The sequence below is a fragment of the Dipodomys spectabilis genome, unplaced genomic scaffold, assembly GCF_019054845.1.
Source record: "Dipodomys spectabilis isolate Male_0828 unplaced genomic scaffold, ASM1905484v1 ptg000095l, whole genome shotgun sequence".
Taxonomy (NCBI): Eukaryota; Metazoa; Chordata; class Mammalia; order Rodentia; family Heteromyidae; genus Dipodomys; species Dipodomys spectabilis.
The window spans coordinates 32,268,697-32,293,186 of record NW_024870772.1 but is presented as its reverse complement, the minus strand read 5'-3'; the positions used below and the strand labels follow the sequence as shown (position 1 = coordinate 32,293,186).

The 24,490-nt window shown below is 38.8% G+C and overlaps 1 protein-coding gene across 3 annotated transcripts in view; it reads right to left on the bottom strand.

The window, feature by feature from the left end:
* Nucleotides 1-24,490, bottom strand: part of Mtus2 (microtubule associated scaffold protein 2) — a 386,941-nt gene that overhangs the window by 348,744 nt on the left and 13,707 nt on the right. For all 3 annotated transcript variants that reach the window (XM_042685472.1, XM_042685473.1, XM_042685474.1), the window contains exon 2: nt 19,415-19,655. In XM_042685472.1, coding sequence (XP_042541406.1) covers nt 19,415-19,655 — 241 coding nt within the window. The remainder of the gene's footprint in view (nt 1-19,414; nt 19,656-24,490) is intronic.

Sequence of the window (24,490 nt, the reverse complement as noted above, 5' to 3'; positions counted from 1 at the left end):
AACAACAACATGTGATAGAAAGAAGCAGTGAGATGCAAGAAAGCATTCTTACAAATTCAAGTACCAAAGTACCAAGACAAAAATTCAACACAAGAGCTAGAAAATAAAGTTAAGTAAGATCATCTACAATCTATTAGGAAAATATAAGGTGGTAGAAATCTTGTCAGAGCCAGGCACCGGTGGCTCACGCCTATAATCCTAGCTACTCAGGAGGCTGAGATCTGAGGACTGTGGTTCAAAGCCACCCCAGGCAGGAAAGTCCATGAGACTCTTATCTCCAGTTAACCACCAGGAAACCAGAAGTAGTACTGTGGCTCAAGTGGTAGAGTGCTCACCTTGAGCTGAAGAGCTCAGGAACAGCACCCAGGCCCCAGAGTTCAAGCCCCAGGACCAACAAAAAAAAACAAACAAACAACAACAACAAAAGTAAGAAATCTTGTCAGAAAATGGTCAGGACACAGGCAAAATTTTAGGAGGTCCAAAACCAAACCACACAAACTTCCAGGAAGACAAGGAAAATAAACCACAACAGCAACAACTCAGAAAGGTAGAAATCAATAGAAATGAACACAACATGACCTTCTAGATGTAAAATAGACATGAGTGTTCAACAAGTACCTACAACAGTTCAGTAAATGCTTATGTAGCAAGATAAATATCTATCCCTTTTGCTTTGACTAACGTGTGCATGCTTGTACAGCTAGATGTTATGAAAATACCAATGATAACGGAAGATTCTAAAATGTTCATGGAGGAAAAGAAAATCAGGTCACCTATAAAAACGTTTATCAGACTGTCATCATTTTCTTAAATAACACAGGAATGCTTTACATTTGAAGGAAAACTACTTTCACCACGGGAAATTGCTTTGTATTAAGTGAATTCAAAGGAGACAAAGTTGCAAAGTTTCAGAAGTGTTAAAACTGCAACTTTGTCTCCTTTGAATTCTACTTCCGGAAAACAAACAGGCAGAACACAGTCATCCCAGGAGAACTGCTTTTCAGGAAGGCAAACAGAAACAAGAGCAAATGTCCCAGAGAAAGGCACCAAGAGAAACACAGGCCACAGTGTGCCATAAATACAGCATGACTCCATGCTCTCACTCCATACTCTCTAACATCTCAATCTTGCTTTGAAGTCATGATTTTGGAAAAAGGAAAGAGTTATGCATAAAGTCAAGAACACAGTGCTGTTAGTCAAGCTTTCCAGTGCTGTAACAAATTACCTGAAATAATTCACTTGCAATAGAAAAAGCAAATTCAATTTGTCTTGTTTTTGAGAGCTTCTAGTCCATAATCAATTGGACCTATGCTTAGGGGCCTATGATGCAGGTTCCAGATGCAAATGGCAGGGGATATGTGTCAGCAAAGTATTTAGCTCAGGGCCAGGAAGCAAAAAAGAGAAGAGAAGAGACCCCAGTCCCATAATTTCTATTGCGGACATATATCTACTAATTCAAGGACATACCACTAGGTCCCACCTACAAACCTCCTAATAGCACCACTCTGGGGACTATGGCTTCAGCACATGGACCTTAGGAGAACACTGAAGATCCAAACGATGGAAAGTTCCTTTCCATTTTATAAAATCCAGAAAACAAGCCTTGTACTACAGAAAACAAGCCTTGTACTACGTGCTCATATTGCTGAGAAACAGCAGACTTCTTGACATTCCACATTCACCAAAGAACAAAGAGAGACAGACAAAACATCCAAATTTGTCATCCTCACTTTTCCTTCATTTTATCAAACAAAACCAACTACAGATGAACTAATTGCAAAGGTACATGCTTCAGTTAAGTCCCACAGAATTAATGAATAATGTATCTTTGCTGCTGAGATGATGTTTCGTCCTTAACTCTTTCCCTCCAAGTATATTCTGATATGAATTTGTCCCTCAGGATGATGATGTGTGATGGCTCATTGTGTCAACTTGACTGTGGCATGAGATGCTCCAACATCTGGTTAAATGTGACTTCTCTGTGTGTCTGTGAGGGTGTTTTCTGAAGAGAATAGTATTTGAATTGTGAGATGAGTTGGGCAGATGGATTCCAGTACAAGTGGGATCCTTCAACTTGTTGAGGGTGTCAGTATAACATAAAAAGGTGGCGGAAGGGTGAATTCACTCCCTGCCTATTTGATCTGACACTCTTTATCTTTTCATTCCCTCCTTTGCTCCTGGTTCTTAGACCTTCAAATTCCATTGGCTTTCCTAAGCCTCTAACTTACAGACACCAGGTTGTAGGTATTCTCAGCCTCCATAATCACATAAGCCAATATTTTATAATACATCTTTCCTTTTGGAAAACCTGACTAATATAGGAAGCCAATTAAATCCTTCTCAACCATCCACTGCCTCCATCTTCTCTACCACCACCTCCACTGAACTGTCCTTTCTGGTGTCCTGCAACAGCTTTCTGAATGGTCTCTTTGTCTCTGACCCTTCCTACCCCACCACACACCATTCTTGTCCTCCATACTTCAATCCAACTAACTAACAGTTGTAAAAGACAAATGCAAGCTCATCCATCTCTAGGTTTGAAGTTGTCCATGGCACCATCTTGTTCCTAGGATAAAAGGTAGCAACTCACAGCACCCTACAGTCTTATCCAATCTCTTTTCTCATCCTTTCCTGACATTTGATATTGCACCACACTGATCTTCACACATGTCATTCCCTGAGGAATAGGCTTTCTTCCTCCTACCATATACCAATTCCTTGAGCCCACACCACTGATCTTTTATTCTTTATACTGTACTATGATCAAGAAACTCCTTTGGTCCCACCTTGGGGTCAGAGTTGTTTTCTATGTCCTCCTGACTCCAGAAGGCTTTGCCATTATGCTGCATTGTGATTGCCTATAGAATTGTTCCATCTTACTCCTTGTTGTGTTGAAGACACAACATAGTCTTGTGCCCAAAACACCTTGACATATTGCAGATGCTCAGTAAATATTGATTAAATAAATACAGAAACACGTAGAATGCTTGTGCTGTACCAGAGAGCTATTCAAACTGGAATTCTTGGACTAAGCTAAGAAAACATGCACCATTGAGTGTATCAGTTGTACTTAATGTAAGTCAAAGACAGGATGGCTCTGTTTGTTCAATGCACAATGAAAATAGACCATGGCCAGTGTCTATTCAATAGATGAGAAATGAGTAATACTGGCATACATTATGAAACAAACACCAGACCAAATTCAGTGCTTCTGTCACAGCTTCCAAAGGATATGGCAAAGTTATCTAGTCACATTCAGACACCAAAGGAACTATAATTAACATCTCAATAATTCACTTCATTTTATGCAGATGTTTTCCCATCTGATTTGATCTTCATTGATAGATGTCACAGTGAAGAGACATATAGATGATGCCAATAATTGTTCTCATTCTTAGTATAGGAATCAGCACCATGCCCATTCTGTTTCCTTTGAACCGATGTTCTACTTACATTCCAAGAATTACCTTTCTGTATGTAATTCTGATTCTTCATTCATCACACTCCAGAGGACTCTAACAATCACCACCACCACCACACATGGCAACTTCTCTCCATGGACCCTTCTTACTCCTAGATTTCAAATTAGCTCCCCATTCTGCTGCCACACTCTTAAAGAAGAATATGAACCCAGCCCTGCTCTCCCTCCAGCTAGCATCCACGGCTCCCTTCCCCAGCAGCACATTTTTAGAATCAGCAGTCTAATTCTCACTGTTTCATTTCCTCACTTTTCATTCATTTCTCAACTTAATAATATGTGACTTTCTACCCTCATGTTTTTACTAAAATTGCTCATTCAAAACTAGGTCACCAACTGCTGCCTAATTTCTCATCTCAACAGCTTCTTTGTGTTTTTACTTGTCCTCTCTCCTGGGAGACAGTTTTGACCATTTTCTGCTCTGGAATCTCCTTCCCTTAGACTCCCACACATTTCCCTGTGTCTCCTTGCTCTTCTCCACACAGGGCACTGAGCTCTTGATGGCAGATCTCTTTTTTGTTCTCTTCCATGGAGATATAAAGCTCCATGCTTGACTTTCTCCTTGTTATATCATTCATTTCTTTCCTGAAGTCTGCTCATCCCTTTTCAAGCCAACATGTGTATCTTTACCTCAGACTTCTCCCCTAGTCTCCAATGAATACTTTTTGGAAATTTATGCCTTCCTTCCTCCTCCCTTCCTCCCCCTCTCTCTCCTCTCTCTTTCTTTCTCTTTCTTTCTTTCTTCCTTCCTTTCTTTCTTTCTTTCTTCCTTCCTTCTTTCCTTTTTCTTCCTTCCTTCCTTCCTCCTTCTTCCCTCCTTCCCTTCCTCCTTTTATTCTGGTGCTAAGGTATGAACTCAGAGTTTGGCACTGTCCCTTAGCTTTTTCACTTAAAGCTAGCACTCTACCACTTGAACCATACCTCCAGGAGCCTTTTTTCTGGTTGATTGGAGATAAGAGTCTCAGACTTTTCTGCCTTGGCTGGCTTTGAACAGTAATCCTCAGATCTCAGCCTCTTGAGTTGCTAGGATTACAGATATGAACTACCAGCACTGACTATTTTTTTGGAAATTCCTATCATTAAATGTCTTAAACTCTGTTTACCACCATACCTCTGATGCTACAAAAGATCTCCCAGAAATGCCTACCTAGTAACTCGTCCCTATGAGGGATCCTAAAAAAATCACCCCAAATGTTGGCATCTCTCCACTTTTACTTGATAAACTCCTATTTATGCTTCAAATTCAGCACAGCTATATGTCCTTCAAAATTCAGCACAACTTACCTTGCTAGAAAATCTTTCCAGTGCCCCCTTCTCTGCCCAAGCTATGTTGGGTACCTCTCTTGTGTGCATTTGGAATAGGTACCTAGTTCTTATCTCTTCATATGGTGATTTATCTCTGTATGCCCACAAAGCATGGGCTGTATATGTAATTGGATATCTCTAAAACAGAGACTAGCAACTAGCTTATAACAGGTGCACAGAAGAATTCTAAAGTAATACTGCATTGAATGAAGGAATAAAGAATAAATCTAAACAAGTCAAACAATGCTGGTTCTTTAAAATATGATCGTTGACTAATGGGCCATGGACTAGCATCAGTATTTTTTTTTTAATTTAAATCTATGGCTGCTTTTTTGTTATAACAGCAGAGTTGAGGAGTTTCAACTAGACTAGAAAGCTTAACGTAATTACCACTTCTCCTTTAACCTGCTACCTTTATTAACTACTACTGTGGTGCTGCTGAAACTGGCATTGGCTCAGTACACCCTGAGGTTTGAGTCCCTCTGTGCTCATAAACTGTACACAGCAGTGTGTGAGAGATAATAGACATGTAAAAGCAGAATTAAGTAATTATCATGATAAAGGTAGTGAAGGAACCACAGGATATTGTGTTAGTGTCTGAAGAGGGGCATTCCTGAGAGGGTGATTAGTGTTGCCTGTCGTTCTGGTGCAGAGACACATACACAGCATCCTAAAGCAAGAGACAGAGTTGGAAGAGGTGTTTTCTAGAAGACATGTTGAGTATAATTGATATTAAGTCAGAAAGAGTGTGGTGTTCTTGCAAAACCAAATAGAGGCCACATAGATTCAGTGCAGTGAGAAGACAGAAAGAGGTATAAATACACTCCAGGGAAGAGTCAGAAGGAGGCTTGGCCTTGGAGGCCTTCTAGGCTAAATGAGATATTTTGGTTTGTTGATTAAATACCAGGAATGATGCTAAGAACTTCTGTTAGATCCCTTCAACACTCAAATGCTTTCAATGTTGTGTAATTTTCATTTTAGTCATGAAGAAGCTGAAGCTCAGAGAGATGCATGGTAAATACCTAACAAAGAGACTCCAGGATGAGCCTCAGCATAAAGACTGTTCAGGAGAACATTTGCTCTTCTGCCCCCTGACACCTATAGAGGGAATAATGACTGCAAATTATAGTAATCATAAAGCAATAGCTGGCATTATAAAACTCTAGAAAATATGGAGAAAGAATAAAAAGGTTACACTCACACAATTACAGTAGTTTCTTCCCAAACATTATCTACTCAATAAACTTATCATCAAAATCTAGGATTATATCAAGTCTCTATTCAGAAACCTAAAGGTTTCCAAATCTCTACCAAAACCAAAACCCAAACCAAACCAAATAAACAACAAAGCAAGCCAGCCATCCAACTTATTTGGGCTAGAAACTATTTACACTCTACCTCCAAATTACCTATTTGGGTTTGTTTCCTAGGTCACCCAACCCACTCCTCCTACAGCCACCCAGAAAACTGGTCAGTTTCCTAAAGAAACAACAAACTCCCATGCCTTTATCCTGTTCCTCCCACATGGACCTTACCACTTCATTGTGTCCATCCTCTGAATTCATCTAGGCCCACCCACACCCCTAAGAAGCCTTCAACACTTTCCCATCCAGGATAAGTCATCTCTCACAGTCTTCCTCTTTTAATAACACTTTCTCAAAGTATCATCTCTACTGTTATGCTGCTCTGCGCAGAATCCAGTGCTAGGTACAGGTTCCTGAATGAATCAATGCACCTAGGTTCATTTTTTTCTACCACTGAGTTGGGCTAAAGTAGAGAGGGGGAAGGGGGAGAGAGAGGGAGGTAAAGGAGAGAGAGAGAGAGAGAGAGAGAAAGAGAGAGAGAGAGAGAGAGAGAGAGAGAGAGAGAGAGAGACCCTGCTCCTATAGAGGGATATACAATAGGCTTATCCTAATATCCTTTATAGCTATTTAAGTGCATTAAAATTCAACCTTCTCATATGAATCAGAAGTGTTTGAATAGTTATAAGCTTTGGTATAAAAAAAAAAAAAAGGAAAAGTCACAAGGGAGTAAAAACATTGCCATTGCTGTTTTTGAAGTCTTAAAACACAAACATTGAGAGTTTTGCTAAATTTCTAATGTTATCATAACCATTTCGAATGTGCTTGTTTAAATTGTTCTAATCAACTTCCTTTGTTCAATGATTTTTTTGCCTATACTTCAAACTTGGTAGGATTCACTCTGCTTAGAAAAATCACCAAAGAAAGCTTACACAGTATGTCAAATTCAAAAATAGCATTTACTTTAATAAGCAGAATTCATAACAAAGACATATGCAAAATTGAGAAAAAGTACCTCAAACGTTTCTTATCAGATTGATTTTCTCTATTTATAGAATGAAGTATTATCTATTCTTCAAAAATCTTGACACCTCAACTCCTTTTAGAAAATATTACACTTCTTTTTTTTTTGCCTTGGTTTGAACAAAAGCATTATGCTTTCAGAATAAATAAATTTACTTCAGGCACATTTACAACAAGCAAATTTCATCCTGCAATGCTGTACACTGTATAAGATACCATGTTTTATTTACATGTCATAGATAATTACAGAGATTTTTTGAAGAAGATGAAATACATATAGACCTAGTTAAGGGCAGTGCACAAAAGGAGGGCATTTCATTCTTTAAAAGTGAGGGCTCTAGCAGCAAGTTGTTCCATACAGGACCTTACAATCCACTAGTGCAGAGTTTATGGCCTTTTTTTGGAGGTTGTTTTTGTCAGACGTGGGGCTTCAACTCTGGACCTGGGCGCTGTCCCTCAGCTCTTCAGTTCAACGCAAGCGTTCTACCACCTGAGCCACGGTGCCACTTCCAGTTTTCTGGTGGTTAATTGGTGGTAAAAGTCCCACAGACTTTCCTGCCTGGACTGGCTTTAAACCTTGATCCTCAGCTCTTACCTTCCTGATTACAGGATTACAGGCATGAACCGCCAGCACCCAGCTTTATGGCCTCTTAAAGGGAGGTGATGTACACTGAACATTTTGGGGCTTCATACCCAAGTCCAATGACAATAAAATCTGACAGTTTTAAGCATCACTGTGGAATCAGAAAGTGTTGGTTAAAAACAATGGAAATGGTGTGGGAAGTAAAGAAGTGCTTATGTTTTTTCTTCAGCAGGTGTAGTCACATGCCATCTATAAGACTTAAGAGTCCAGGAGATGATAGCCTTAATTTACTACATCAAAGCGCTAGAGGAATCTACATTGAGCACTGAGGATACACTGATTTATACCATATCCAGCTGTTTCAGGCCACTTTAATGCATCGAGTGCATACCTTGAGGGCCAACAGAGAAATGGAAGCATCAGAATTCTTCCTAAGTTGTAGCTGTTTGAAGGTCTATTAAAGAATTTGGAATTATTGGAAATGTGTAAATTGATTCTGAGAAAGAGGATTGAAATATGCTAAATATTTAAATATAAAAGTATACATAAATATATGTATGTATTCATGAATATATTATATATAGCATATGCTACATATATACATATATGTATATATACATATATTATGTACATATATAATACATAATATATATGTATATATAATAAACATGTATGTATATATTATATATTACATATATATTACACATACATATATATTACATATATACATATATAATATATATGTACATAATATATATTATATATTACATATATAAAATACATATATGTATGTGTATATACATGCATATGTATATATACATATATGTAAATATATGTATTATATACACATATAATATACATACATATATACATATATGTATGTATACACAACATAATGAAACTTACCAAAGGTGGTTAGAGAAGAGGGGAGAAGGAGGATAGGAAGATAAAAGGGTGTAAAATTAATTTTTCAGAGTACATCTATCAACTGATAGAAAAATTGCCATAAACAATTAGAAAGTGGATCAACATTTAAGCAACTAATGTTTCCAGAAATTGTACAACTGCCAGCATAGGACTGAGAAAAGGGGGGAAAAAAAAACTGTACAGCTGCCTTATCTTACTGCCTGGAGACATTTACAGGCTATGATACAGAAGAAGGGATTCTAACAGATGCTTTCCATCATGATCAGTTTAAGGCATAGAGATCAAAGTTTGGCAAGGCCAAATGTGTGAAGCAGAGATGAGGGCATCATGTATGCGAAATGTTCCAAAAATCTGCCTTACAGTTTCCTCAATCCTTAAATGAATACCAGTTTGTTTGTGCATAAAGGAAAAGCCCCAAAAGACTGACTGAATCCAACTTTGAGGAAAAAAATAATTACTAGGCAGCTAAAAGATAAACAATTCCAATATGTCACAAAGGCTGGGAACTGCTTCACTTTCCTTTAGCTAAAATGAAGAGACTTTTTCAATACACAGTAACCCAAAAGAGGCTCCAGAAGTTGGCTCTTTACAGGCTCTTGCAGGTCTCTTTACAGACATTCTAAGAAAAAAATCTTAAAACAGTCTTACAAGGGACCAAACTGACTGATAAGGAACTAAATTAAATATGCCAGAATGTGTTCAGTACTTTTTAAAGAATTAAAAATCTAAGCCAAGCACTGGTGGCTCATGCCTGTAATTCTAGCTACTCAGGAGGCTGAGATCTGAGGATCATGATTCAATGCCAGCTCTAGCAAGAAAGTCCATGATACTTTTATCTCCAATTAACCACCAGAAAACTGGAAGTGGCACTGCAGCCCAAAATGGTAGCACATTAACCTTGAGCACAAAAGCTCAGAACAGTGACAGACCCCGAGTTCAAGACCCACAGCTGATTTTTTAAAAAAAGAACAATGTAGAACATCACACATGCAAAATTTGCAATATCTACTATTAAATAAGAAGCAAGAGAATGCACTCTGTAAACAAGAGAAATCCTTGTTGGTAGAACTGTTTGAAAAGTGATAGACTAGAAAGGATGACAGGAAAGGACTTTAAAAGTAATTATACATGCTGGGCACAATGTCTCAAGCCTGTAGTCCTTGTTATCTGGAAGGTGTAGATCAGTTTGAGTCACCCTAAGCAAAAGAACATTCAGTTTGTAAGACTCCATCTCCACCTCTGGTTGAGTAGAGTGATCAACGCCTATCGTCCACAATGACAAGGAGAGATTTCCTTGAAAATAACCAGTGCCCAAAGGGGCTGGTGATGTAGCTCAAGTGGTCAAGTACATGCTGAGCAAGTTCAATCCTCAGGTCCTCCCCTGAAAATAGTAATTATAAATAACTCCATAGGACCAAAGTAATGTACCTAAGCCTGGGATCAGGAGAAAGGAGTAAAATTTACTTAAGAGTTCAAAACAGAATGTCTAAGACTGAAATATTCAATATCTGAAATTAAAAATAAGAACAAAATCAGGGGTAGATTAGATGCTGGAGAAGAAAAGGTCAGTGAACTTGAAGACATGGTGATGTGAAGTATCAAAAATAAAGTTTACAGCAGCTGGTAACTTATGCCTGTAATCCTAGCTACTCAAGAGGCTGAGATCTGAGGATTGTGGTTTGAAGCCAGTCCAGGCAGGAAACGTTGAGATTCTTAACTCTAATAACAAACTTCTCAAAAAAGCCAGAAGTGGTACTATGGCTCAAGTGGCAGAGTACTTGTCTTGATTTGTAAAAGCAGCTCAGGGACAGTTACCAGGCCCAGAAGTCAAGCCCCACAACCAGCAAAAATAAAAATAAAAATAAATAAGTAAAGCTCACAGAGAAAAAAAGACTCAGTATAAATTAACAAAGCTATGTGAATTATTAAGCAAACATACATATCCTTAAAATGTAGACAAACATATTTAAAGAAATAGCAAATTTTTAATAACTATAAATCCATACTTAAAAATATAATGGACACCAAACATAAAACACATAATTAAACATAAAGGCAATTACTCCAATATGTGAAATAAACTGCTAAAATCCAATAATAAACAGAGACAGGAATACAACACACATTATGTCCCAAAGTATGCAACCAGACATAATGACACAAAATCTTCAAAAGGTTGAAAGAAGAAAATGCCAAATTAGATTTCTTTATTCAGTGACAATATTTGAAAAATTTGGGTAATATTTTTATATATTTACAAATAAAAAGTCAATTACTGAGATGCTTATGCAATGAAAAATATTAAAAGCTCTTCTAATAAATGAAACACAATTTCAGATTGAAATATGAATCAAGAAAGAAATAAAGAGCAATAGAAATAATAAAGCATGGGTAAAAATAAATATTATCTTTGAAATTCACATTTTAAGTTTTGATACAGGTATTGTTAAAAAATTCAATATTAAGAAATTCCTATAACAGATTTTTATGCTTAATGGTAAGACACAAGTTACAAAACAGTATATTCCAATGATAAACTGCTTGATTTCTACACTTTTACTTATGTGACAGCCTATAAAACATCATCTGCCATGGCAGAAAGTAGAATTTGCTTGTGGTTGGGAAATTTCGTGGACTATGGAAAGGTTCTGTGTCTTGATCATGGGTACACAGGTATGTGCATTGGTCTAGGTTTAGTCTTTACTTACAAACCTCTCAAATACATTTGATCCAGGGAAGAAATGTATAGATCTAAATGGCAGTGTTTGGTCATCCAGCTAGTTACACATAGATAACACCAGGAGTACTAAATTAGTAGATGCATAATTTTGTGAATATTATTTAGTCATCCTGAGCATCTTATCTGTGAAACAGAAATGAACAAACAAAAGAATTATCACAGAGGCTTGTTTGCAAAGTGCGTGAGATGCCCTTTTACATAGCAATCATTGTGCAAAATAACAATTACCACCGTCATTATCACTAGATTTAGGTTGTTGAACACAATTCTGTATACACATCCATATTTAAAACAAGTCATTACTTTCATTAAGGTATGTCACAGTAACTCTCCTCCCTGACAACCTTACAATAAGTATCTTTCACTGCTCAAGACAACAGCTTTCTTTTCTCTTCTCTTATTTCCTCTTTCTTTTTCTCTCTCTCCTTCCCTCCTCTTTCTTTTGCCAATACTGGGGCTTGCACTCAGGCCTGAAGCTCAAACTTCCATTTGGCTTTTTTGTTCAAGGCAAGCACTTTACCACTTGAACCATGTTTCCAGCTCCAATTTTTTTGCTGGTTAATTGGAAGTAATGATCTCATGGACTTTTCTTCAGATCTCAGGCAGCTGAGTAGCAAGGATTACAGGTGTGCAGTACCAGTCAAACAGCAGCTTTCTCTATCTTTGTCTTCTGAAATTTTGTGTCAATAAGCCATTCCAATGCTCATTTTAATTTTCTTTATTGTACAGGCTTTCCTTTCCAACTATTTTAATTTCATAAGTGCTGAGCAAATAGACTGGAGAAAATGACTACAGAAAATATTTTGCACACTGACAACAATAGTGTCAATTACCTGAAAAGTGAAATAAAAATGTTTGTAACCCGTCACAAAGCACAGCTTACAGTGCTTTTTTTTTTTTTAATCAGTTTAGCCCATACTCAGTAGAGACACAGCTTCCAAGGAGATTCTACATATTAATGCAATCATCCTCAAATTATTTAAAGTCTTCCAGAAACTTTGATCAAGTCTGAAGTAAATTCTATAATCAGCCTTACGAGCTTGAGTTGATATAGGTAGGTAGATATCAACTCCATTCTATTTGGCTAATGAGGTTTTGTCCTCAGAAACCATCTACATTGCTCTTGTCAAGATTATCAATGCTCTCCACATTGCCAAATTTACAGATTCTTTCTCTGCCCTTGGGATACCATACTGTTCCATGGCATTCAAAATGCATGACTTCTCCTTTGTATCTACAAGATCTCAAAGCTTCTACACCACCACACTTCTCTTGGTTCCACCTTCTATATGGCTATAGCTTCCCAGTCTTCTTGGCTAAATCTCTAAATTAGGGGCCTATCCTGTGATACCTTCCTTTCTGTAACTATACTTCATGACTTCAGTTACCTGCTAAGGAATTCTTACTTTCAATCTCCAGCCCTGACTTCCCTAAGCACTACAGACTCACATAGCTAATCACATCTAAGAGCCACCTCTCATATGTCATCCCTGGCCTCAGCTCTTCCATACCTTAGTCAACCTATGTTTATAAATGTCACCCCTGTCCATCCCATTGCTCAAGCCCAAATACTAGAAGTCATAATTAACTCCTTGTTTCTCCATCATTTACCCTCAATGTACTACTTCCAAATATATACCCTCAATTCAGTCTCTTTATCTTTCTTCCCAATCAGCTGTCAGTATCCTACATCTGCACAGAATCTCTTTTTTTCTCTTACTTCAAGAGGAGGAGTAGATAAAACTGGGATCAGCTCCAACATAGTTTGGGGTGGAGGGGGATGGCTAAGTAAATGCTCCCCCAGTTTCCATCCAATCAAATGCCCCTCTTTACTAGTGTGCAGAGATAGGGGAGTCAACCATAGGGCAACTTACCTGCACATGTTCTGAGGTGGGGAACCAATCAGCACATGTCCATGCCTCAACTAGAAATACACCCTTAGGGGGAGGAGCCAAGGGACCCTCTATACAGTGGCCTGAGAAAGAGACAGAGAGTGGAGAGAGATAGGAAGAGAGAAAGCCAGCATAAGAGACAGAGACAGACAGACATAGAAAGAGCCATACAGAGAAAGAAAACATACAAAGAAAGAGAGAGAGAAAGAGAGAGAGATAAAGAGAAAGGAAGAAAGGCAGCCAGCCAGAGAGACAGAAACTATGAGACTCCAGACATCTGGCATTAGGACCTTTTCTTAGACAAGGAGTCTGTTTTGTTCTCTTTCACTGTTCCTTTCGCTGTTTCTTTTACTTCCAAATAAACATCCTCTGTATGCTTTAAATACTTTTTTTCCCTTTAATTCTTTAAGTGGCTGAGAAAAGGAACCCAAACTCTAGATGGTATCACTTGTTCTGTTTTACACAAACTAGCAGGAAGAGCTTGATAAAAATGAATCATACTGTGTTTTAAACTTTCAGGGATTTTCAGCACACAAACTTCTTATCTGGGCCAACCAGGCAAGTTCCAACACGTACCAGGCCGCACTCACTTCCTTACTGTCTTCCCTACCATGTGCCTTACATTTGCTCCAGCCATGGCTGGCTTCACTCCTGTTCTCTGACTATGCCAAGCTCATTGCTTATCCCGGTCTGTGTGTGTGTGTGTGTGTGTGTGTGTGTGTGTGTGTGTGTGTGTGTGTGTGTGTGTGTGTGTGTGTGTGTGTGTGTGTGTGTGTGTGTGTGTGTGTGTGTGTGTGTGTGTGTGTGTGTGTGTGCCTGTTTTCTCCCTGCCTGCAACAACATACTTTTTGTGCAAATAGATATAGGAAGACATCACTCCATCAAAACACATTGAGAATCCAAAAGAAAATATTTAATAAGGGAGGGGGTAACACTGTTCCACAAGAAATGTACTCAGCACCTTACTTATGGAACTGCAACCCCTCTGTACATCACCTTTACAGTAAAACAAAATAAAATTTAAGATAAAAAGAAAATATGGCACATGCTCAAAGATTTTTAAGACAGTAACAGTAAGTGCAGAGTTTCCCCCATCCTTCCTCTGTGGTACAACAGACACGATGAGAACAGAGTAGAAGGTCTGTGGCTCATAGTTGCTCTGGTGGAAGGTGGTTCTTGTCCAAGAGAATTGAGAAAATCCTGATGATTATGACTGGGATGAGTGTTGGGGATAATAGAATTATTCCTGGGAGATTCCTTGAGAATCTGGGATTAAGAGAAAGACTGTAGGCTACTGGCTTCCTCCTGTGATCTGAGCTACTTGGGAAGCTGAGATCAGAAAGATTGCAGTTTCAGGTCAGCCCAGGTAGAATATCACACAAGACTTCATCTCTGGAAGAAGTTAGACTCTGTGCATGCATCTGTAATCCCAACTGCTATGGTGGGAAGGGGGATTCATGTTCCAGGCATGCACCAAACAGGGGTAAGACCTGTCTCAAAAGTAACCAGTGCAAAAATGGGCCAGAGGCATAGCTCAGTTTCAGAATGCCTGTTTAGCAAGGTCAAGGCCTTGAGTTCAAACTCCAGTACGAAACAAAAAACACAAGCTACAGAGAAGTGAGTTATGAAAGTTGAAGAGAAATCAAGAAAATGAGAGTGATTAGAAAATAAACTACTTCCAGGTATAGTTTGCATGTAGTATCTTTCTCTATTGATAGCTAGAATGAATTACTCTTTCGGTCTCTGCCTCTCTCTGCACCTCTCTCTGCCTCTGTCTGTCTGTCTGTCTGTCTGTCTGTCTGTCTGTCTGTCTGTCTGTCTCTCTCTCTCTCTCTCTCTCTCTCTCTCTCTCTCTGTTTCTCTCTCTCAGAGGTACTAGTGATAACTGGCTTACTGACTGAGTTGGGGGTCCTGTTAACTTTTGGACAGGTTGACCTTAAACCATGATCCTCCATCTCCTGAGTAGCTGGGATTACAGTCATAAAGCCATCACTCCTGGCCTATTTTCTTATTTCTAAATTGTTATATTTTCTCTTTTTCTCAGTGTCTTACTGATCTGAGAGGAAGTCAGCTCTCTTTTATATGTGTGCTGGTCCACTGGGCTTGAACTCAAGGCCTCATGCCCTTACTTAGCACTCTGGAGCTCTACCACTTGAGTCACACCTCCACATCTGCTTTCTTTTTGCTGGTTAACTGGAGTCTCTTGAATTTGTCTTCTTGGGCTAGCTTTAACAGGGATCTTCAGATTTCAGCCTCCTGAGTACCAAGGATTTATAGGCATGAGCTACTGGTAACTAGCTAGGAAGTAAGTTTTAATGTAGCTAAGTCTGTCTACATTTACTTTCGGAATCTGGGAAAACAACACATGTTAAGTGCACAGTGAATAATTTTTAAGCATATGGATGGGTCTCACGTTTTCTTCCCTGGTCTTTTAATTCTGGTCCTGGATGAACTTTACTTATAGGGAAGGAACAAGATGGGAGAAGCTTCACAATGATAGCAGATAGCAGATAGAAGATCTGACAGGTGGTAAGCTTCAGGCTGCTTCCATCTTGACTGTTTGGTTTTCTTTCTTTGTTACTGCACAAGGATGAAAAACAGATAGGAGCCTTTACAGCTCATAGTGTTAAAAAGCTAAGCTCACCTAGCTCTCAAATTCATAGGAATCTGAATCCTAATTTATGGGCAAGGGCTTTTTCTCTGTGGGAAGTAGGCCATTTAAGTCTTTTGTGAAATAAAAAGAAAATTGAATCAGAAGAGAAAGGGAAGATCCGTGAGGAAAACAGGAAGGAAAATAGAAGCATTTCTCCAGAAAGAAAAGAAAGGAATGAGTAAGGCCATCACCAGAGCAGGAAATGGATTCATGGGGACTCCACACTCATCCTAGAAGGGAGAGCAGGTCTGGTGGCAAGTGAATCCGCCAAACAAAGAGACAATAGGAGTAGTCATTGCCCTTGAGACACTGGTCTCCGGAGTTGGAACAGGGTCTCATTGCTGCAGAGTCTCTGCCAGGTGAGTCGCCTGCCAGCCACAGGAAGGGATCTAATGTCTTTCATGGGCTGTAGGAGAGAGATGCTTGTCATCTTTCCTGTCTCCACTGATTACCCATGAGGGTATTCATGATTCACCCAGGAAGATATCCACAAGTCCAGTAGAAAGGAAGGAGGGTTGGGGGCTATATTACAGAGACAGGGGGAGCACTTACATGTGTGCCTCCAAGGACTAAACTTTGAAGAAGTGACACCCTGATCACAAATGTGTAACTGCAAACAAGCCAGCCACAGATAGACTCCATCTGCTCACCTCTGTGGCTAGTGGTCTTTACCACTTGTGAAAGTGGTAGATTCTTAAATTCTTGACTATGACAAGACAAATTTCAACTGTCTTTCATTTTTAAGGATTTGAAGGTTCTTTCTCATGTTCTGTGCATGAAATAAAACTATCAACATGTGTTACATTATACAATTTCAAAGGTATCTAATTTAACTGCATGTGAGATTTACAGCTTAATGGTAAAACCTCATATTGGAGAACAATGTCAGCCCTGTGAAGGGAAGCAGTACAGCTTTAAATAGCATCCACCTGTTGGAGGTCCTGACCTCAAAGACAGAGTCATGAGATCCAATAATTTATCCTGGGAAGATGATCAGAAGCACTGTTAACTCTGCATATCCTAATAGGGCTCCTCTGGTCCTTTGAAACTACCTTCTCTGTATGCCATGCCATTCTCTTAGGGGCTCAAGCCTAAAAGATCCCTGTAATCCTCCATTACTCTCAGACCTAGGGAAGAGCTCCTTATTGCTTTACCTTCTAGCTGGCTCACTCTGCTGGATGGTCCATGGGACTGACCCTCTCCCACTGGATTCCTGCATTGCCAACTGTCCATTCTCCTTGGTGCCTTTATAGACTGTTCTCAACAAACGAGTCAGAGAGAGCCTGCTTAAACTATAGCCAGATGATGCAACCTAGAAAGAGGAGGAGGAAAAGAAGGAGGAGGAGGAGGAAGAAGAGGAGGAGGAGGAGGAAGAGAAGGAAAAAGAAGTACCACTACTATGAAAACAATTGTTACAAATTTTCTACAAAATTAGTTGGCCTTAACAATGTACAGATATACTTTTATCTTTTTCAAACTGACTTCAAAATAAATTATCTTAAAAAACAGTATGAATGAAGGCAAATAATTATATTCAAAAATTCAAAGTGTATCCTTATTTCAAATAGTATAGGAGAAGCAGAAGCCAATTGACAGTAGTTAGAACATGGTTTTTAAAATTCTGATGCCTTTCTGTACAGCCACCTGCTGCTCCTGCTTTTCTCCAGGAGCGACAGATGACCCTGAGGTATTCACCTCCATTCCACCCATGATGCTCCAGCTGAAGTTCTGTGCTTCCATAACATCTGTCATTTCATATGTCTTTTCAATTCATATCTACCCATTAGATTGTGAGCTGCAGAAAGCTGTTCGCCAGTTGTTCACAGATCAAGGAACCCACAACGTCTAAAGCATAATAAGCATCCAAACCATGTTGAATAAACTCATAAATAGACAAAAAATAATAAACATTCAATGCATATCCTACAAAATACAGAAGATTGATGGGGAAGAATAAAGAAAGGGGTGATTAAGATGCATTGTATTGCCAGGCGCTGGTGGCTCACGCCTGTAATCCTAGCTACTCAGGAGGCTAAGATCTGAGGATAGTGGTTCAAAGCCAGCCCGGGCAAGAGAGACTGTGAGACTCCTATCTCCAATAAACCACCAGAAAACCGGAAGTGGCGCTGTAGCTCAAGTGGTACAGCACTGGCCTTGAGCTGAAGAGCTGAGGGACAGCGCCCAGGCCCAGAGTTCAAGCCCCACGGCCAACAACAACAACAACAAAAAAGATGCATTGTATTCATGAAGTGACTCGTTGAATGGTAACTCCTTTGTATAACTACGTAAAGATAATAAAAAATATAGTTTAAAATTTTAAGTGGCTCAAGCCTGAAATCCTAGTGACTTGGGAAATAGATCAGCAAATTGAAGTTCAAATCCTGCCAGGGCAAAATAAAAGTTTATGGAGACCCCATCTCAACCAGTAGGTTGGTGTTGTTAGTAGATACCTATTATCGCAACTACAGGGGAAGCACAATGCTTGAGTATAGTGGTATATTCCTGTAACTGTTAGTGACACAAGAAAGCACATATAGGAAGAGTGCAGTCCAATGTAGGTATAATATAAAGTGATACTTTACCTCAAGAATAATCGACTGATTTTGAAAAAAGGAGGGCTCAAATGGTTGAGTGCCTGGCTGGTAAGCCAGAGGCCCTGAGTTCAGTCCTTAAAAATAATTCTGCAGCAATTTTTATGACATAAAAATGCCTACAATATAATATTAGTGTGAAAATGCAAGATTCATGCTCAGTGTTTTCTCAACTATTGAAAAATGCACGCAAAATACATTAGAAGAAAGCATCCAATAATAACACAAGCTAAGTCCTGGAAGTATTATTAGTTTCATCTTTATGTCTACAGTGAAACTTTTGTCATTTTTATTTTTTTCATTATTATTTCTCATATCTGCCTCTATTCAAAATTTTATGAAAGATGAAAATATGAACAAAATATACTCTGTAATAATCCATCAGTAATATAACAAAATATAAAGTATCCCATAAAATTGTAAGAATGCCATTCTTTTATCTGTGCCATATTTGTCTACATCCCAAATTTTTAAGAGTATTATTTCTATAGCAAAATAATATAAAAAGCTTGGATGAAAATGTGGAAGCAGAGGAAAGGGAGCAGAGAGCCCAGGGAAGTCACCACAGTTATCCCTGAGCTCACTCCAAGGTTATCCTTCCAGAACAGCAGCATAGAACTGGGAAGGGCACAGAGGCAGGATATGCACACATATGGGGGATTCAGGACCCCTGAGCAGATGAAGCAGGCGACATGGGCAGTGCTATACCCTAGGAAGATCTCCGATACTGAGCTGTGTTGGGATGCTCTGTTCACTCACATAATGGTCTGTGTAGCTTTCAGAATGGCAGCTTCCAGTATTACAACATACAAACTGCTATGGAGCAATAGGAAAAGGCTTCTCAAAGGGATGAAAGGCATTCATACTTCACAGACATCTTACATGATTCTACTTAAATGCAGGAAAGCACACAGTCATTACCTGAAGGATCAGAAGTATAGAGGTTGGCTGCTGCTGTGATGGGTCCTGGTGGATGGATGGCGCTGGCTGAAGACCTCTGACTGGCGATCAGGATTCTGCTCTTTGCAGATGGTAGACGGGACATGGCACCCATTCCCAGCTGGGGCTTGAGGAGCATGGCTGATCGATAGAAAGTTGGAGGGACTTCATAATGAGTATAGGGAGAAGAGCAAAATTCTTGTTTTCCAGGGTGGTCAGTCACCTGCAATAAATGATCAGAAGTTCAAGCAGGAACTTCTCATTGCAGCAGGAGACTGATTAGGCCTGAGAGTGGCTACTCTGGCTTCCTTGGGCTGATTAACACAGATCACTGAAGTCTCTGAGCCTCATGTCCCTACCTCTAGTTTCACAACACAACACAACACAACTGGGTGATCTTAGTCTCTGTCTGTCTCTGGTACTGGGGTTTGAACTCAGGGTCTCATGCTTATCTGTCTGTCTTTCTATCATACTGAGGGTCTCCTGCTTGCTTGGCTTTGCTCAGCTGGTATTCTACCACATGAGCCACACTTCTAGCCTAGATTTTGATACTTATTTTGGAGACTAAGTCTCCTGGAGTTTTCTACTGGCTTTGAATTTTCTGGATCTCAGCTCCCTGAGAAGTTAGTATTATAGGCACGAGCCACCTGCACCTGCCCTTTAGTTCAAATATTATATTAATCTATGTTTCACTGGGAGCAAGAATAACTCACTTTATAAAATGTAATTTTTATGCAGTAAAGGAAGAGAAGAAATTCAGTGAAAAGATCTTACTCTGAAAGGTCTCAACAGAATGAACTCTGACCCAAAATTTTTTTATGAAGTATAATAAACAAAAACAAATAAGTAATAGAACTCAATCTCATTTACCCACCTAGAAAAAAAATGTTCGTATCTGAGGACATACAGTGTTAGATAAGATGAACTACATTTAAAAATTTTTTATGTCATCCAATTTCCAACTACAAATTACAAAGTTGATTCTAGTGTCTGTTAATAAGATCCTTCAAGCAGAGAGAGGGAAGGGGTGACATTGTCCAAAAAGAAATATTCTCTTTACCTGACTTATGTAACTATGACCGCTCTGTACATCACCTTTATAATAATAATAAAAAAGTTAAAGATATTTCAAGCAAAATTCTATTTCACTGGTGTAAAGTCTTGATAGCTTTTGCAGTAAATTAATATCACTGAAATAATAGCATTGTAAAATGGGAATTCTAAGTCAAAGCTCTGATGTTCACAACAATATTTAATAATAGATGGGTATTAAACAGGTGCTGGTGGCTCATGTCTGTAATCTTAGTTGCTGAGATCTGAGGACTGAGGTTTAAAGCCAGATGATCAGAGACTCTTATTTCCAATTAACCAGCAAAAACCCTGGAAGTGGAACTTTGGTTCAAGTGGTAGAGTGCCAACCTTGAGTGAAAAAGCCAAATTACAACATGAGGACCTGAGTTCAAGCTCTAGTACCAGCATGCATGTATGTACGTACGTACGTACGTACGTACACACACACACACACACACAATAGGTAGGTCCTCTCAACAAAGTGACTTTGAATTGGAGGTAACAGACATGAGATATTATGCCTCAACACTGCATAAATGTATCAAATTCCTTATAAAATTTTAAAAAAGATAGATGATCTGTACAAAACTATAGCTTCCTGTTCCTGATTTAGTATAGCTAATTAGCCAATTGCATTGATTATTAAATAAACAGTGAAAATTTGAAAACTATGAATTCCATTGTTATTCAATCATTGCCATTTGAGGGAACAGTCAATCTTTAAGCTAAAAAAAGTCAACCAGCAAAGAAAGAATTTAGAGAACTTTCACAAAATTATGCAAGTTTCATATACCCAGGAAGAAAAGGTACCATTTTTAAACTTATTTCCTTCACATATTTATTTGTTTCTTTTTTGGAAACAAGTCTGATCTGATACAGGTAAGCTTTTATTCTTTTTTTTTCAATGGGTATCTTTTTGTGTGTGTGAAGGTGATGTACAGAGGGTTACATTATGTAAGTAAGGTAATGAGTACATTACTTTCTGAACAGTGTTAACCCCTTCCTTGTTTTCTCCCACTTTCCCTCCCCGTCTGACTCCCCTTTCACCTCTCCCCAAGTTGTAAAGCTCATTTCCAACACAGTGTCTAGTGAGTATTGCTGTTGCATCAGTTCACCCTTGGAACCACCATTTCTATGTGTCCCCTTCCCTGCCCCAAATCAGATTAACTTATATATAAGACAAAGGGTACTGAAATCAAAAACAGTGGTCACAGGGAATAAACCAGAGGCGGGGGGAGGGAGGAGAGGGGGAAGGACACAAAAGAAAAAAGAAGGTGCCATTTTTTTAACAGTTACCTAAGACTGACAATAACTAAATGAACTTTTTCCATTTATATTGCCTTTACTAGGCAACATAAAAAGAAAATATTCACTTTTAGTAAAGAGAAATGACTCTTTGGGAAAAACAGAGAAGTTAATGAAAAATTGGTTTCAGGCTTGTAGTGTGGGTTTACATAATTAAAAACCAGAGCCCAAATGCTCAGGTCTGTCTTCCTTCCCATGGAAAGGTGTTGTGCCAGGCATGTTTGGCAAGAGCCAGTGGGATGGGGTTTCTAGGGGACAGGTAGGTGGGCTGCTGAACTTCAAGGAGACAGAGCTGATGTCAATAAAGATTCACTGAACAATGCAATCATGTCAACATTCCTTCTTCAATTGACTAATATAGTAGTGTAACTGCTATGCTCTCCTGGACAAACAATACAGACTAGAATATAGCTTGTAGGGACTATGGATAGGATCTTCTGTTCTCACTAAGTCTGATCATATTATTGGTGGATGTTTTGTGTGTTTTTTTGTTTATTTGTTTTTTTTTTGTGGGATCGAGGACCAAACCAAGGTTCTCATGCATGTTAGGCAAGCACTGTATTCCCTAAGCCATCCCCCCAGCCCGCTGCCACTTCTTTATATGAAACATGAAAGGACAGTCAGAGCTACATAATCTAGTTCCTTAAAATTATAATGAAAAGAGCTGCTAAGGACAATGTATGAAGAGATACATCTGTTAATTCTGCTCTAAATCACAATACATGTTAGGTGTCAGTCTTCTATTCCAGAATCACCAACATTTAACAATATTCCTTAACAGAAACTATAAAAGCTTTGATCTAAGCTGTTGAAGAGATAAGCCCTTACTTTCATACTTTTAATGCTGAAATAGATAGAGAATCCTTAAAACTGACATTATTGAAACAAAAGATTAGGCGTTTAAAGTTTTATCATAATCACACTGTAAAATATGCATGACTGTTATGGCAGATAGGCTGCACTTGGGCTAAGGCAAATTATATTAGCATGAAAGAACATTTTACATGTGCACTCTGCTAAATTTAATTTTTGCAATTCTCTGCTTTCTTACTATCAATCTTTCTCTCATGTCTTATACACATATACTCTCCATTTTTGAAATTTTAGTTTCTAGAAGTTGGATGCCATTGGTCCTTGCTTTGAACAGATGCTCCTCCAAAGAAAGTAAGGTTCTAAGGATGGCGGTACATGGACTTCATCGTTACTCTGCTCCTTAGAATTGGAATATGTAACACCCACCTCAGTGTCACTCAAAAATAACTTCAAAGCCAGGAACTGTGGCTCATGTCTGTTACCTTAGCTACTCGGGGGGCTGACATCTTAGGACTGTGGTTCAAAGCCAGTATTGGTAGGAAAGTCCATGAAACTCTTGTAGTAAATAAAATCATCCAAAAGCTATAAGTGGAAATATAGACCAAGTGGTACAGCACCAAAAAAACAAAAAACAAAAAACTAAGGACAGCACCCAGGCCCTGAGTTCAAGCCTTCGTATTGGCATTTAAAAAAAGGAAAATAATAACTTCAGTGATCTTCAATGCCTATCGTTTGTATTGGGTTTTTTAACAAGGTGAAAAATATGCTTTAGATGCTACTTTATAAATTTTGAACTAAACAGGGGGAGCTACAAAAATTCTCACACTCCTTTTTGGTCTTTACTTAACGAACATCACAGAGAATGCTACAAAATCATATGTACATAGAGATCCTCCCCAAATCTGCTGTTTGCTTTCAAAGCAAGAAAAAGAATCCTATGATTTCAAAGTAACTCCTGAAAGTCAAACAAGTTCTTGGGTTGTCCCTTTGCTCCTTTTCCCTGAGCTCAAGTGCTGGGGAGACACAGAGCGAATGGGGAGGTGTCACCTTTATGGTTGAGGGGAAGTGGTCCCTGTGATGGTTGATTTTATGTATCAACTTGGATGTGCCACAGTACCTGGAAAGTTAGTAAGACATTGGCCCTGTTAAGGTAAATCTTTCATGAGATTAACATTTAAATCAGCAGACTTCAATTAAAGCAGACTGTGTTTTAATGTAGGGGGCTTCATCCAATCAGTTGAAGGTATTAACAAACAGACTGACTTCCCCTGAAGTAGAGGGAAATACACACTCAAAAACTGCCACAGCTCTTCTTCCTTGTGGCTCCAGGATGCCTGCATTTCCTGGTGATTTGGGACTAGCTAGTTTCCACAGTTACATGTTCCACTCCCTGAAAACACAGTTGTCCCTTAGTATACGAAGGACTCAAAATTCATGGATGCCCAAGGTCCTTATACAAAATAATGCAGCATTTGTACAGCATCCATGCATGCCCCCTCTGTGTACCTCTATTTTTTCACATTTAGTTACATTTTAATTATCTTTAAGTAGGTGTAAAAAGGAGTTGTCATTTAACAAAGCAGTTTATGAATATAACACATCTTGATCAATGTCACCCCTTTCAATATTCTTACCCATCCCTCCCTTACCCATCTGTTCCCTCACCGTTCTTAATTGTGTAGGATAGATATTGGATTCTTGCCTGCATTCTCTCTATTTTCCTCTTCATTTGTCCTCCCCTTTCCCATCAACCCCTTTTGAATACCCACTTCCTGGTGTTTATTTTGCAGAACTTTGCCTTTGCCTTTTTACGGAATTACACTATTTGAGTCCTCCATTGAATCTAGCATACTTCAGTGAATACATATG